This window comes from Equus przewalskii, chromosome 15 (assembly GCF_037783145.1).
Source record: "Equus przewalskii isolate Varuska chromosome 15, EquPr2, whole genome shotgun sequence".
In the NCBI taxonomy this organism is placed as follows: Eukaryota; Metazoa; Chordata; class Mammalia; order Perissodactyla; family Equidae; genus Equus; species Equus przewalskii.
Genome location: NC_091845.1, coordinates 69,853,281 through 69,870,794, shown reverse-complemented (window position 1 = coordinate 69,870,794; position 17,514 = coordinate 69,853,281). Strand labels below are relative to the sequence as shown.

Genomic DNA, 17,514 nt, shown 5'->3' with positions numbered 1-17,514 from the left:
GAATCCTCACACTTTGATGATAGAATTGTAAAATGCTGCAGCCACTTTGGAAAGCAGTTTGGCTGTTCCTCAAAGCTACACATAGAGCAACCATAAAACTCTACATAACTCCACAAACATCAATTCTACTCCTAGGTATATACCGAAGAGAACTGGAAATATAGATTCACCTGTAAACTTGTATGTGAACATTTATAGCAGCATTATTCATAATAGCAAAAAAGTAGAAACAATATAAATGTTCATCAACTGATGAATGAACAAAACGTGGTATATCCATACAATAGAATATTATTTGGCAATAAAAAGAAACGAAGTACTGACACATGCTACAACATGGATAAACCTTGAAAGTATTATGCGAAGTGAAAGAAGACAGTCACAAAAGATCACATACTGTATGATTCCATTTATATGAGACGTCCACAATAAGCCAATCCAGAGACAGAAAGTAGATTAGTGGCTGCCAGATGCTGGGAAGAGGAATGAAGGGGAGTAACTGCTCATATTTTTAATGGAGTTTTTTTGAGAGGTGATGAAAGTGTTCTAAAAATGGTTAGCGGAGATGGTTCACAACTCTATGAATATACTAAAAACCAATGAATTGTACACTTACAAAGGGTGAATTTTATGTTACATAAATTATACTTAATAAAGCTGTTCTAAAAACAAAACAAAAAAGTTTCACGGTGTGAATGATGGAGGCAAGGAATCGTGCTGAGAGTACAAAAACAGCTCCGTTCCAAATTATTACAAAAAAGGGGATTGTCTTAAGTCTTAGTCATTACTAAGAAAATTTAAAAAATTTTTTTCAGATGATCACAATTACTGACAAGCTACAAAGCAAAAAGTATTACAGTAAGTTTGTTCTTTAGAAATAATGCATTGGTATGCTATAATTGTATTAAAAACAGAAGTTATATTATGATGAGCAGAGCACTTTAACACTTGAGGAAAAAATAAGAATCATTTAAATATACAATTTTTTTTAAGGCTGACTCAAAGAACTAAAGAGATTCATACTACCCTGGACATGCTGACTGTCTCTCTAACTTTGTTCAATGAAATTAACTGAAGAAAAAACTTCAAAACAAGTATTCTACAGGGGTAACAATTATGCCAATTTAGTAGCTCATACAAGTGAGCTACTAAAAGGAAACAAAATTAAACTGAAATATTTCAAAATTATAGTCAGTTTGTTAATGCAAACCAGAAACACTACAGAATTCAGATGTTGCACCATCCTAAGAAGTTACAACACTACCACCTAAAAACTGCAAAGTTAAGAATAAGAACTAAATTATTGGCTTTGTGCACATGTCATATTTTATCTATCTGAGGCCTAATTTGGAATAATGTGGTCACCTACTTGTCAAAGTGTGGCACACTCCTTCTACTTATTATTACTCAAAAGGACCAGAGACTAAACTTTCTTTTTGGAACAGTCAACAGGTGCCATTCACTGAATATTCAATGTACTTAAGGCACAATTTTAAAACCTTCATACACCCCATATCAGTTCATTTAATCCTTATGATAATTTGAGGGGTAGGAATTACCATCCATTTTACAAAAAGGAAACAGCAGCATCTCCACCTTGGGCTGACCAGGCAGGCTACTAAAAAATGTCATCGCTCCCTCTCAAGGAAAAGGAAAGATCAAACTCAATGTTTAAATTTCATTACAGGCCCAAAGAAAGATTAGAAAATGCACTATTGGCATACTTTCTCTGACAGTCAAATGGATACAAAAACGTGATGATGACACACAGGCTAGTCTCTCAGCCATAAAGCTGTAGAGTTAACTCTCTGCTACTACCGCATAACCTCGTCATTAACTGATAGCATCCAAGAGGGTGGAGAACTGGCTTATTACCCTTTTGTTACCAAACTCCTTCCCAAGACAGACATAGAAAACCAGAAATGTCAAAAGAAAAAAGAACAATAATTTATTCTAAATGTAGTATTTGCATTTAAAATATGCACATATGCTTTCCAGAAGAGAAGGGCTGAATGGCATTAATGAGTTGTGTGGTACTACTCACGATACTGAAAATGTTTAAAACGATACTTTATATAGAAGCACAGAAAAACAAAACCAACAGAAATACTTACTTTCCCCTCCATGAGTGTTTTGTTGTGTAGAAACATGCCAAATCCTTATTTTCCCTAATTATGTTCATTTTGTGCTGAAACCTGAAAGATAAAAAATATGGGTTAATTTAGTACCGTGATATCCTTAGAGTTTTTCCTAAATCTCCCATACCACATTTTCATGGCCTGCCATATGGTACTGATTTTAAGGCACAACTTCTTCTACAAGACCACAAGGTTTTAAAGGACAGGGAACCGTCTGTTCACCTGTCTATTACAGCCTTTAGCACATCGTATTGTGATTGTCTGCTCTCCTCCATTACAGCGGGTTTCTTGAGGACAAGAATTGCCTGCTATCAACATCCCAAGTGTAGAGAATTTAATTAAAAAATGTTAAAGTAAATGAATCTTTAAATCTCACATTGCCAAAGAATGCCTTAACACATGATGGGCACCTAAAAATGTTTGCCAAGTGTCAAAACAATTCCAAAAGAGTTTTGTTGAGCTAAGTGCCAGCCATTTTGCTGTCACTGTCACTTCAAAGGGGACCTATTGTAAAGATTTAACTTAAAAGTAACAATATTTTCACTATCAAAGCACTGCATGTCCATAGTAAGAAATCTAAAATGTTCATAAAGTAAATCATCTTTCATCCTAGCTTCCAAAGATAATCATTCTAGCCTGCCTTCTCCTATTTAGGAAAAAAAACAATTTAAAATTTAAAACAAAAATGAGATTGTCATTTGTACTGCTTAACCCTTGTCACAGAATTTTAACTTTTCCCATGGAATTAAATACTTTTTGAGAAAACGATTTTTAAGGCTACATGGTATTCCATTCCATGAATATACTAAAACAGTGCTACTCAGAGTGTAGTTGCAAACATCAAGATAAATGCAGAAATTGAGACTGTTTAGAAATTGTTCCAGCAGTTTAGTTAGTGAACTCCTCTGGTTAAACAGGATATAGAACAGTTCAGGACTGCTGGACTTGTGTGATGAACCACACGTGGTACGAGCTTCCTACCAGCCACATGCAGAGGGACTATGTTATGTGCAATATTTTAAGATTAGTTCGCTGACTGTAACCCAGAAGTGTATAAAATCCAGAATACATTTATTTCATGAAACAATTTAAATTTAGGTAATTTTACAGGATGGATTGTTGGAACTGGCTCTTAATGAAAAACTGATGATAAATTTTGAAAATACTACATCATTTGCTTCAGTCAATAAAAGTTAAAAATTCATACGGTCACTTATTTCTTCCGTTGTGACTTGGCTATTTCTCCCTACCCTTAATTAATTAGAAATACATCCTAAAAAGTATTGTAAGATACATACCAAAGTGTCAATAGTGCAAACTGAACTGAATTATGGTTCACTTAAGCTTTCTTGACATCTTTATACACTGGTAAATTTTTTCTAATCAGCAAGTATTCTCTTCATCATTAGAATAAAAACATTTTCATTCAAAAACATTTTTATAACAGCTTTTTGAGAGAATTCATACACCATAAAATTCCCCCTTTTAAAATGTATAATTCAGGGATTTTTAGTATGTTCAGAGTTCTATCAATACCACTATTTTGAGAATATTTTTATCACCCCAAAAAAGAAACCCTGCTAGCAGTCACTCCACATTCCCCCTCACTCTCAGTACCTGGCAGCCACTAATCTACTTTCTGTCTCTGGATTTGCTTATTGTGGACATCTCATATAAATGGAATCATATGATATGCGGTCTTTGTAACTAGCTTCTATCACTTGGCATGATATTTTCAAAGTTTATCCATGTTATGGCATGGATTAGTTTCCTTCTATTGTATAGATATACCACATTTTGTTTATCCATTCATCAGTTGACAGACATTTATGTTGTTTCTACTTTTTAGCTATTATGAATCACGCTACAATGAACACTCATTTTGTGTGAACATGTTGTCATTTCTCTTGGGTATATATCTGAGCGGCAAAAACATTTTTAAAGACACCTCTCTTTTGAAATTGTTTTCTTCATTCCTTCTTTTTCTATCGGCAAATTAGCAAGGACCTCTGTACTCTATGTAGAATGTGCTTCCCCTAGATATCTATATGGTTCACACTTTCTCCTTCTTCAAATCTATGTTCAAATGTCACCTTTACAACGAGGCCTACCCTAACTATCTTGTTTTAAATTGTAACCACCCTCCTCATTCTACACTCTATTCATCCTACTCATTTAACCTCCATGGCACCTTTCATAGCCTAAGTGCAATTTATTATATTTATTATTCATGTAATCCCGCTAGAATATCCAGAAAGAGGTATTTTTGTCCGTTAAGCTCATTAATATATATCCCCAGAGCCTACAAGAGTGACTGACACAAAACAGGTGTTCAATAAGTATATGAGTGAATGAATGACATGCAGCAATCCCATGGGAAATTCTGGTGTCCACTTCAAACTTAATGTTCTAACAGATACTCCCAAATAAGGTTTTGTCAAATGTTCTGGAAAAGCATCAATTCACGCTCTGAGGAATAATAAGAGAACTACAAGTAACATCAAGTTTAGAGGAAACTTTATTGTTACCAGAGAGGAAATTTCTCTGAACAGCCAACTGACATCTTCCTACCAGCGTGTATGAAGACGGCTAAATATAGTCCTGACAGTTGGGTGTGTTGTTGTTTTTTTTCCTGGATTACATATCTGGGATGACACATGCAGCCAACTAAGACTTATTAAACCAGCAAACATTATCCCTGCCTTCAGAATCATTTGCAGTAAATAATAGTACTGAAAAGAAACTCAGGATTTCTGAGAACATGCCAAAAAAGTGAAAAGTAGAGGTCTACAGATGACATTTTTCCCTTATATACTATAACTGAAGATTGGAACAATGGAAGAAAAAGGAGGACAGAAAAGGTGAACAGCTGATGTTGAAAAGTGCAGTTTGGATTCCCAGTCCTTAACTTAAGATACTGGAATGACTGACTCTGTACTAAGGGCCTATCTTGGGAAGACTGACAAGAAAGAAAACGCGTTTGAGTGCAGACTGGCTATTGTCATTTAAGGACTTTAAAATGAAAGTGAGAGAAAATTAATAAAAATTTTTAGGGGCTGGCCCCGTGGCTGAGTGGTTAAGTCTGCACACTCTACTTCAGTGGCCCAGGGTTTCACCAGTTTGGATCCTGGGTGCAGACATGGCACCACTCACTGGGCCACACTGAGGCAGCATCCCATGTACCACAACTAGAAGGACCCACAGCTAAAAATATATACAACTGTGTACTGGGAGGCTTTGGGGAGGAAAAAGGAAAAATAAAATCTTAAAAGAAAAAATTTTAATGACAGTCACAAAGAACTTAAGGTATGACCCAGAAGGAATAAAGAAAATTCCAAATAAACGCATGGGGGAGAGGGGCAAAATAATCTCACAACAACAAAGCAAATTTAAGAATTAAACAAAAATCCTAAAGAATGATCTCATAGGTATCACTGATTTGGGGGAATATGTAATTCAAACAGATCTTTTAGGAGGAGAATTAAAATCAGCTTACATCAAGAAGGCTTATTTACAACTTTCTGGAGACGTATGAACATGGAGATGATGAAAGCACCAGACTCCAGAGAGTTCTTGGGTTAGGACAGATAAAGAAGAAAGGGAGAAAAGTCATACAACATTATATAAAATCAAACTACTAGAAGACATACAAATGGCCAACAGGTATATGAAAAGATGTTCAACATCTCTATCAGGGAAATGCAACTCAAAACCACGGGATAATCACCTCACACCTGTTAGGATGGCTATTATCAAAAAAACAAAAGACACGTTTTGGTGCGGATGTAGACAAACTGGAACCCTTGTACACTGTTGGTGGGAATGTAAAATGGTGCAGGTCCTATGGAAAACAGTATGGAAGTTCCTCAAAAAATTAAAAATGGAACTACCATTTGACCCAGAAATCCAACTTCTGGTTATTTATCCAAAATAACTGAAATTAGGATCTCAAAGAGACACTCAACCTGCTTAATCCCACACTCTACATACTTAACGTAAACTATAATACCTTCCCTTCTAACTTTGGAAACCAAAATAAATTCATTCTGACCATGTAATCACAGATTTATCATCTGACAGCACATTCTTAGATTAACTTAGAACTCGTTCCAATTATTATCCTTATCTGGAAATATGATTAGATACTTGTTGGAAACAACTTTTAAATCTCCAATTTCAAGCTCTGAAACAAATTACCATACACAACACAGGGCAAAAGAAATAAAAGCAAAAGGAAGTCTTCAAGGTTGAAATATCGTACCATCTAAAAAACAAACTTTTAAAATATTTCCATCTGTAGATAAGCTTTAAAACTTTTTTAAACAAAGTGTTCAAAACAAACATATGACAGAAATTTGCTACCAATGTATGAGTTCAGGATAATCTTTAAGAAGAGTTCAACAACAACTAACTAACAGTGAGCTTTTAAAATAACCAGATTAATGAGATCCGAGGCTGGGACCTACTTCCCAACAGTATAATATTAACCCTTCCAAATTTTCAAGTAAATCTATTTTATATTCTCATAAAACCTCAACCACTTTATGATAAAGTCGTTTCATCTAATGAAGGCGATCTAATGAAGGTCTGGAAATTGCATTAACACTTTCAGACCATGAGGATACTTCTAGGCACAGGGATAACTCACTAGTGGATAATGGCAATGTGCAAATATCAGAAAAAATAGGACAAGAATATTCCGTACTATGTAGCATTCAAAGTGAGAGCTGGAACAACTTCAAGAAAACCTTTGAAAATGAGCGAAGGCAAGGCTAAGGGTCCCCCAAGTACAGTGGTCAAGTGATGATTCAATCTGGGAAGACGGACTGGGAATACCTCCCTGTAGCAGATACCAGAACTGCTGGTTCCACACACTGAACATTAACTAACAAGTAGCACAAGAAGCTACATTAATATACACACTGAAGTAATTTTATTACCAAAGTAAGGGTGGTGAATTTTAAAAATACTACTTATGGGGACCGACCCCATAGCATAGAAGTAAAGTTCAGTGCACTCTGCTTCAATGGCCCAGGTCACGGGTTCAGATCCCAGGTGTGGACCTACACCACTCATCAGCCATGCTGTGGCAGAGACCAACATACAAAATAGAGGAAGACTAGCAGAGATGTTAGCTCAGGCCTAATCTTCCTCAACCAAAAAAAAAAAGAAAGGAAAAAAGAAAATTGGCAACAGATGTTAGCTCAGGACAACTCTTCCTCAGCAAAAACAAAAACAAATTACTCATGGCCAAAGACAGAACAGTAATAACTGCCATTTACTGGATGCATAACTTTCAACAAAAATTTCTTAACCTTTTGGAATCACAGTTCACCTACACAGCAAGGATGATAGTACCTGTCTCAAAGAGTTGTAGTGGGGACTAAATGAGATAACTTGAATGAAGGAGTTAGTGTGGTGGCTGGCTCAGAATAAGCACTCAAAAATATTAACTGCAATTATAACAATTACTGTACATATTCCTTTAACAAGCATTAAAAGTGGTTCTAAAATTGTTGCTCATAGGCAAAAAGTCTTAAGCAACCATAATTCCCTTTAACAGTGATGAGAAATCTGCAGAATTTGTAGTATCAAGCAGCTCTAGCATCAAGCAGGTGACAGCAGCAACATTTATAGGCAATTCTATAAATAATAATTGTCCACTAAAAAAAGGTAAAAATTGTTGGATGAGATCTTGGTAGCAGCTGTATCATCAGCATTTGCCATCCTGCCAGTTGAGACTATTCAAATCAGCAAAAATTTATCTCTTCAAATTAATTACCGCTTAAATTTCATCTCTTTCATTCCTGCAAGCGTCCCACTTCATTCTCAAAGACCTACCCTTCTTTTTGGTGAGAAAACTCATATACATACCCTTTAACTAAACGACATTAAAAACATCTCCAATGCTTGAAAATCGGCTTCACTTCAGTGTATAACCTAATATTACACCGCCAAGAGAGCTTTTTTGCAACTTCTCAGTTTGTTCTTTTGAGAGAACCGTACTAAGGATTACAAAGTCAAATTCAGGGCAACACAGGCCTTTTGGCTTTTTCAATGAATTCCCTTGCTTCGTGCTTTCGAACAACACAACGTTCTGACATTCCCTAATTTATTACTGGCAGTAAAACTGATAATCCATTTAAAATTATTTATGAATAAAATGAGAACGATCTTTTAGAAGATATGATTTTGACACAAAATCTCAGGATTTGAGAGTCCACTGAGCAGAAGCCTACATCAAATTGACACTAAGAACAAAAAGCAGGATGAAGTGACTTGACACCACAGGCACTCAAGCAGATTACAACCAGCTATAAGCAAAAGAGTTTGCACACATAGCAAAATTAAGTTATGTGCATGGCTTGCATTGAGTAAAAACTCAGAGCACTCATTTAACCAGGTACAGATGAGTATACCTAGAAAAATAACACACTAGTGAAGGAAGGAAGGAACTGGCTTTAACCAAGGTTATCTGCCTTTAAGCATACATTTCGCATGATCAACCAGAAGTGATCTTTACACAAATATGACAACTTCCAGAGAGCAGATACTAATTTTTCTACTTTGAGCCCGCAAAATGAAAGAATAAATTCTTTGGTCATTATGAAAGAATAAATTCTTTCATCAACTCTGCTCTCAAGTAATGAATTAAAAACATGAGTTTGTCTTGAAATACACCAAAAAATAAGATGGACAGATATGTAATAAAGTATAGTAAACGTGAATGTGAAAATCTTGGAGGTAAGTATATGGGCGTCTAATGTAAAGTTCTTTCGACTCGAATGTAAGTAAAAACTTTTATGTTGGAGGAAAATTGTGTTTGCCTTTATTTTCTGACCAAACTCTCCTACAAAAAAAACACAGCTTTTCTGCTACATTGTGAAACTACAGCTGAAAACGTTAGATATTCACATGATAGGAAGTAATTTACGAACTTAATACCTCCTCACACAGCGATATACTATTGAAAATGCAGGGGGAAGGAGAACCTTTGCTGAGGCAAAGGCTAATCCTGGGTAAGAACCAAAGAGAGAATCCCTAATTACCAGCTTCTTAAAGACCTAGTTTCACTTGTAACTGGATTTGAAATCTGAGTGAATTACATTACTAGGTTAGTCCAGTTTCAAATAAAAGGTAAAAATCTAAATGGCTAACAGAACATTAATTTTTACCCAGATTAAAAACCTACAACTAGACTGTCTCAGAATGTGCTGTGCATGGGAGAAAACTAAGATGAACTTTAACCCTCTTTTTTAATTTTTAATTTTCAGCTTCATGTTTTAATATATATCTCAAGTATAGGCAAAAGAATTTCCTTCTAAATAAACAACAAATCAGTATGTGCAATGTGTATGATACCTACGGTACAGGGATCTTTAAACAGCTATAAAATAGACCACCAGGCCAGCCCCGGTGGCCTAGTGGTTAAGTTCAGCGCACTCCACTTCAGTGACCTGGGTCTGGTTCCCAGGCACGGACCTACACTGCTCTGTTGACAACAATGCTGTGCTGGCAGCCCACATACTAAAAAAAAGAGGAAGACTGGCACAGATGTTAGCTCTGGGCAAATCTCCCTCAGGGGGGAAAAAAAATCACAAAGGAAGGTTTTAGTACATCCCATCTTAGCTTTCTTAACTTGTTGAAGAACCCAGTACCTCCAGAGATAAATGGTGTTAGAGAAGAAAGCCAGTGGTAATACCAAATTTCAGCTGACAATTATATCTCCAAATAATTGCCCAGAAATTCTAATATTTAAACTTGTGCATTGTCTGCCACATCATAATCAACTTTTAAATACTTTCACCACCACGGGTAGGGCTAAATAATCTAAGATTCCCGCCCCCCCCCCCGACTCTTTTTTTAAAATCCATACCTTTCCAATTAGAAACTGGACATATAGTCCTGAAATAAAAAGGCAAGAAAAATTCAAAAGCAACCCCTAAATCCAAATAAACACTTTTAATATTATCTTAATGGGGGGAGGGGCAAAATACCACAGCAGTTAATTTTGTCGGCCTTGTCTATTCAATATAAATGAAATACTGAAAAAGATACCTGCCTCTTCATATTTTAATCACATGTATGTTGACTTCATCTGAGAGAATAATTGTCACAAAATAGACCTTTGTCTGTTGTAAAAACAAAAAAAATTAATATTTTTTTCCAAGAAAGATGCATGATGACTTCCCTTTCCAAACTTAAAAATGCCTTGAAATACTTACCTGAAAAAAAAAAGCCTAAGAAATGCATTCACTTAAGCAGTTCTGTGAAATCAGTGCTACTGATCATTTACATATTCTTAGTTGGTAAACATTCTTGAAACTTTTAGACCTAATTGCTATTTCATTTTATCTTAGAAGTGAACTTGGTTTATGCAAGAACAAAATGTACTAGTTCAATAAACTCTTCTTCAGCTCACAAACAGACACTTAATACTCTTGCTTTATTATGCTAACTAGACTTTAATGGGTGCAAAAAAGATTTTTAATTGCCATATTTTAACTCGTTGCAGTTTTTCCTATCACTATAGTAAATGCACGATGGGGAACTAAATTTCCTAAGCATGTAACAAATACAAATGGATGAAAGTTTTACAGCAAGCATCCTAATATCCAAACACTGCTCTCTTTATACTACTAAAAGACAAGCTTAAGTTGCTACAATTTCTCTTTCACCCAATACAAAATAGCAACAACATGTAGTTTCTAGTTTGGCTCTTTCCAACATATCCCTATTATTCCTAACTCTGCCACGGCGCTTCACAGTTTACAGAACACTCCCAAATCTATCTGTTAACTAAAAAAAGGAAAATTTCACTTTTAAAATCAAACCCAGTAGCTCTAAGGTTTCGGGGGGAAATGGCTTATCTACTCTAACAGTTGATAAACATCCAAAATACATTCTGTATCTTGACTAGAAGTTTCAGGAAGAGAAAGACCCTATGGCACCAGATGACTAAGGAACACAAGTCTGAAATCCATGTATAAAAACTTCAATTTGAATATAATTAGTATAGAATTTATTAAATATTAGAGAAAGTCTCCTACATTCATAACTTCATCAATCCTTCCATTATGTTCTAGCAACTATACCTGACACAATCAGAACATTAAAATAATTATTTTAGATTGCGCTACGGGTTTTGTTTTCAATCTACTCATCAAAAGATCAAACTCTTACTGATCAATTGCAAAGAGATATTACCAATCGGCAGGTGCTAAATACATGAACACTTCTTAGGCAGTGTGGTCTACTTCTAAGGGAAACATAGAGTACTGAAACTATAAATCCCAGTGACTTTAAACTTTGTTGTTTTAGAGATGACTCTTCTTCATAAGTAGTCCATAAAAGTACAAGTATAACTCAAATATGTAGGTTGTCAAATACAGTTAAGACCATCTCTAAAGAACGCCCAACAACTAGCAAATTATACATTTATTGACTAAACCACACATAAACGTACCTTTGCAAGGTAACTATGTCTTAAGTTAGCAAAGAGATCACAACCATGTTGGCTTAGTTACTTGCTACAAAAATATCCCCCTAATCAGTGATTCTCCAAGGAGTTCCCACAATCAAGAATCATGCCAAATGACAGATGTCACTGACTGGCATGTGCTGAGCATGTGAACACTGTAGAAGCAGAAAATGTGTTGAAAACCACTAATTAAATTTTTGAATTAAAGTAATGGTCGGGTCAGGATGCTGCCCCACAAGAGACTCTATAATTAGAAACACTACCAGGATTTAGCTGACAGGTCTAGTTACCCCTTAGTGTACAGGATAGTTCCACAGATAGAAGAACTGTCATCAATTGGCTTTCAAATATCCAAGAGGTCATCTATATACGTAAAAACTTACCTACACTTAACTAATCCCAGAATTTAATTCTATATTAAATATAAATCACAAAGTATATTTTGCAGTTTAATATGCACATACTTTTCCAAGAACACACCTATCATGTAAACTGAGAGATTATTTATACTTTGAGTTTTCTTGGGTTTTGTTTGAGAGGTCTATATTTTGTTTTTTTTTAAGATGGCACCTGCGCTAACATCTGTAGCCAATCTTTTTCTTCTTCTTCTTCTTCACTTCTGGCTTTGCTATGTGGGACGCCACCTCAGCATGGCTTGATGAGCGGTGCTAGGTCCACACCCAGAATCTGAACCTGCAAAACCCTGGGTCACAGAAGCCAAGTGCGTGAACTTAACCACTTGGCCGTGGGGCCGGCCCCCCCATCTTCATTTTTGAAAGATATTTTTGCTGTTTTTGCTTTCAGTACTTTAAAGTTGTCATGCAATTGTCTTCTGGCTTGAATGGTTTCTCTGCTGTTAACTCTTTTCTTGTTTCCTCTGTATTTAACGTTTCTCTTTTCTCTGTCTACCTTCAAGGTTCTCTCTTTGTCCTTTGTTTACATCAGTTTGAAGAGGAGACGTCTAGGTGTGTTTTATTTGTTTTTTTAGGGGGGGTAGGTATTTATCCTGCTTGGTGTTCTCTAAGCTTCTTGGATCTGTGGTTTGACGTCTAACATTAATTTTGGAAAATTCTCTATCTCCTCAAATATTTCAATATTTCTTCTGCTCTGTTCTCTCTCCTTCTTCTAAGATTCCAGTTATGCATATATTAAAATGTCTGATATTATTCCCAAGCTCTTGGCTGTTGAGTTCTTTTTTTTTTTAATTTTTCCTTTTTCTCCCCAAAGCCCTCTGGTACATAGTTGTATATTCTTAGTTGTGGGTCCCTCCAGTTGCGGCATGTGGGATGCTGCCTCAACCTGGCCCAACGAGTGGTGCCATGTCCACAACCAGGATCCAAACCAGCAAAACCCTGCGCTACCACAGCGGAGCACACGAACTTAACCACTTGGCCACAGGGCCAGCCCTTCAGTTCTTTTTTTAACTCTTTTTTTGTGTTTCAGTTGGGTAATTTCTACTGACATCTACAAGTTTGCTGATTCTTTCCCTGGTTGTGCCAAATCTACTCATGAGCCCAAAGGCATTCTGCATCTCTTTACTGTGTAATGAAATTTCTAGCATTTCCTTTTGATTCTTTTAGTTTCTATCCCTCAGTTGAAATTACCTATCTGATCTTGCATGTCACCCACTTTTTTGCAGATACCTTGATATATTAACTATAGCCATTTTAAATTCCCTATCAGATGATAACATCTATGTTAATCAAAGTGCAGTTCTGATGATGGCTCTTTCTCTTGGGGATGGCTTTTTGCCTTTTCTGTATGCCTTGCAGTTTTTTGCTGAAAGCTGGACATTTGTATAGGACAGTAGATACTGACATAAACAATTTTTGTGACTGGAAATGGGCACGCCTTTCCTATGCTGTGTCTTCAGTGCAGGGTGTTAAACTGTTTAGGCGCTGGGCTGGGTTTATGACTTGCTGCGGCTCTGGTTCCCTTCAGTGTACCACAGCCTTCAAACATCTGCAGAACGGCTTGTGCCTATGGCGTGGGATGGTTTACTAAAGCAATGTCTATTTGATTCTTTGTATTGTGCCTCTTTGCATAAACTTATTCCTCCCCTAGTAGTATTCTGCAGTTACTTGCTATTCAAAGCTTCTTAACTTGGTGGCAGGGGGTTAGGGGTGCAATCTTTCCTGTTCTAATTAAGGTTCAGCCTTAGGCACGCACTACGTCCCTGGATGTCAGGGGTGTGATCTCATTTCTCCTGGCTGCAGTTTTGGGCTCAGTGTCCCTCCCCCAGGAGAAGATTCTTTCCCCCTTCTCTTATCTTCCCTCAGCTCAATGAACACTCAACAACAAGGCCAGCGGAGATACTCTTCTCTCCACAGATTAAGGCTTTTGTTCCACAGAAGAGACAGAGGGAAAGAAACAGAGCAGTTTGTTACCCCTGCTGAAAGCTCTGCTGCTTGTTTCCCTCCTCTAGGTCAGTGCCACAACAGACCCTCCCCAGGGCTCTCTCCAACCTTTTCCAGGAGTACCCAGTGAGGTTCGTGGAAAAAGAGATTGGAAGAAGGTGCACCCAGCCTTCATCAACTTGTCAGCTATTCTAGCTGAACTCTTCTCACCAGTGTCCAGTTCTATCTAACGAAGGTGAATGTGAATTCACATCTACTCTTTCTCTCTTTCGGGCAAGTGGTTTGCTCTGTGGCCTCAGCTCTTTAACAGTTTCCAAAAAAGACATCAATTTGAAATTAGCCCAGTTCTTTTTTATTGTAACAGAGAAAGCAAAGCTGCTTTTTGTCCCAGGGCCAAAGCCAGAAGGTAGTTATATTATTTATAAACTATTTGAGAATAGTAAAGGAGGTGTTGCAAATTATTTGGAAGAAAAAGAGGGTCTTTATTGCATTTGATAAAGTTGAGAAGCACTGACTTAAAGGGTCTCTTCCAAAACACCTTCCCTTTAACCAGTGCTAAACATTACAGTCAACATTTAGGCCTAAAACTACTAGTAGCAACCAAATTCTTCCTGCAGTTTATCTGCACAGCCTTGCTTCCATACTAATTTTAAGTACTTCAATCAGAGAAGGAGGGAAAACGTTACGTGCAATGGAAACCTCAAATTCATCTGTGCTAATAGGACCAGTTGAGGAATGGAGCCAAATTAGTTAAAACAGATTCTTCTTATTTCAACTGAAATTTACTATCTACTGAGAACCAGACTCCACTATCAATCTCTTGCCAAATGTAATAATAAAGCCAGTATTGTTATGGTCCACCTAAGCAACCAGCTTCTATTTGTGAATAAGTTAAATTCCTACAAATAATTCATGCTTTCCATGATACCCTTTTTCAATGATAATGTTCACATATTTTAGACTATTTATTACCGCCACTTTAGAAAAAAGAGGAATATCCATTGCCTCCCAGTGGAATACAAATGGAGATATTTTCCATGAACTGGCCTTTAGCCTTAAGGTTCTTTATGTTCCTATCTCTTAATAACCCTCTGACTCCTCTTTTCCTCCCTTAATATGTTCTACTTCCTGTTTTCAAAGTAGGAGTATAATGCAGTATTTTTTAAACAAGAATTTATGTTCCATTGTGATATGAATAGCAAAGCCAAGATTGAAAAATAACTGCTTAAACATTGTTTCACATTGCAGCTAAAATGTTAACAAGGTTTTCTGTTATGTTATATTAAGTCAACCAATAAAGCACTTTCCAGAAACCAAAGAATATCGAAATCAAGTCTTTTTAGGATACAGAATTCCTAACAAGTAGTTTTCTGAATTTCCATTTTTTTTTTTATTTAAGGCAAGTCCTCTTTCATATTCCCAGAGACTCACAGGGTACTATTGGTAACATACTACAAAACCTGACCACTGGGAGTAATTTTCTCAAACTTTGCGGACGGCACTTTCAAAGCTAGAAATCTATCAGATCCATAAAGTGAGGGGGGAAAAAATACAATAAGAAAGACAATCACTGGGGCAGGTCCTGAAGAAATACTCTGAAATTTTACTTTTTTCCGAAGACACTACACTCCAAGCAGCTCAAAATAACCTGACAGTATAAAGCCGTTAATAGAAGAGGCAACAGCATCAGGTAGAGATCCCCCTTTTTGAGGGGTGTCAGGGTGGGGTCAACGGGAAAAGCAGAGAAGGGAAGTGAGAAATCATTACTTTGGGAGACCATCGCCACATTAGAGAGGGATTTTTTTACTTTTTTCTCCCCGAAGTCACTGAGAAAGGAAACAATCTCAAGAGAAGAGTGGTTAACTGAACACCCTACAATAGGAAGACACCTTAAGGGAAGGCACTCTCCTTAAGTGTACTAGGTTAAATCTGCGTTTAACAGCCACTACACGAGCGTCTAAGTCCTACTTCACCCACTCCAAAGGCCGCATTCAGAGGCAAAATCACAGCAGCAGAGGAAAGGCCACTGTGAATAATCTACCTTGCAAGAAGGAAAAGCCCTGGGGTGGGGGTGGGGGTGGGGACTTGATTTTGGAAAAGGGAGAGACTGGAGAAGAAACAACGCGGCTGCTCTTCATTTCCCAAAAGAACGAAACAAAGCTAAGAAAAGAAAGTCAAAGTCTCTGCGGGAAGTGCGGAAAAGGAGGGCCAATGACCCAAGGAAACAAGAGCTACCGGCATCAAGCAGGAAGAGCGCTCAGACTAGCAAACTGGAAGGGAATCCCGAGGGCGGAGCCCAGAGGGGAATAAGGGGTGTGTGGGGGGAAGGATGTGCTGAGGGGAGTGGGGGATCGTGGTGGGCAGAAAACAAGGCAAAAAGACGGGCAGGGCTGAAGAAGGCAGCGCCCTGGGCGAATGTCACTCGGAGCCGGGGGGGTCCGACGGGAGGAACCAGATCAGCAGCCTGGGGGGAGGGTAATCTGCTTTCCTTAGCAGCTTTACGCTGCGGCGGCCAAGACACCACCCCTTCTTTGCCCTGCGTTGGTACCCCAAATCCCCCCACGGGAGGGGGTAAGGCAGAGCCCCGGAGTCCGGCGCCCGGAGTGGTTTACCTTCGCGAGAGGCTGGAGAGACTCCAACCCGAGCTCCTCCCGCCGCCGGCTCTGTGTCCAGAGTGGGATGAGGCGCCCTCCCGCCTCCTCCTCGCACCACTTCCCCTTTCCCGCGCCGGGCCCTGTAGCTCCGCTGCCCCGGGTTCCTGGTGCCGCGGCGGCGCTGCCTCCCCGCCCCTCCGCCTCCTCCGCCTCCTCCGCCTCCTCCCTCTGCCTCTCAGAGGCTCGCTCTGGAGGCCGCCATCTTCGCTCAGGCTGTGAGCGACGGCGTTCCAATACGCCTGCGTCGCCCCCGCCCCGGCCGTCACGAGACCCAGTCAGCTGATTTCGCCTCTTCCGCCTTCTGCCCCGCCGTCCTGTCCCTTTCTCCCCCTTTCCCAGAAATTCTGCGTTCCGCGGGCCCGCCCCGCCAGCAGTTACACATGCGCAGAATGGCGAGGCCGGCTGTGGGATCCCTAGAACACGCAGCCCCTGAGGGGTCCCGCCCCTCGGCGCGTGCTGAAAGGGGCACGCCCATAGGCGTGTGCGCGCGCGCGCAGGGAGGGCCACGCCCCTCCGGCGTGTTCTCCGTGGGCCACGCCCCTCGGACCCTGGCTCCCGGTCCTGCTGGAGGTTGTTGCGCGGCCGGGGTTTTGCGTTCTTTATCTCCTGAAGTCATGTTGTGAAGCGTTTCCTCAGCCTAGCCCTTGACTTCAAGTCCCACGGACTATCCGCGAGGCAATATGAAGCCTCAGCCTACTACTCGATTTGGCTGGATTGCGAGCCACAGATTCACTTGCTATTGCAACTCTCAGAACGACAGCTGAAAAGGGTTTAAATTTCGGTTGATCTGGGAGGTCGCGGAGACCAAAGCTTCGGAGATGCCTACGGCTTTTTGCTGGTGGGAGTGTCAAAAAGAAAATACTGATAGCTCCCATTTATTGTCT

The 17,514-nt window shown here is 38.8% G+C and overlaps 1 protein-coding gene across 2 annotated transcripts in view; it reads right to left on the bottom strand.

The window, feature by feature from the left end:
• The window catches only part of DNAJC13 (DnaJ heat shock protein family (Hsp40) member C13), a 110,677-nt gene extending 93,589 nt beyond the window's left edge, over positions 1-17,088 (bottom strand). For both annotated transcript variants that reach the window (XR_011527158.1, XM_008544064.2), the window contains exons 1-2: positions 16,589-17,088; positions 2,115-2,195 (exon numbers count right to left, since the gene is read on the bottom strand). Coding sequence is in view for 1 of the 2 variants with exons in the window: in XM_008544064.2 (XP_008542286.1) it covers positions 2,115-2,182 (68 nt within the window). In the remaining variant the exon portion in view is untranslated. The remainder of the gene's footprint in view (positions 1-2,114; positions 2,196-16,588) is intronic.
• Between the last annotated feature and the right edge of the window lie 426 nt (positions 17,089-17,514).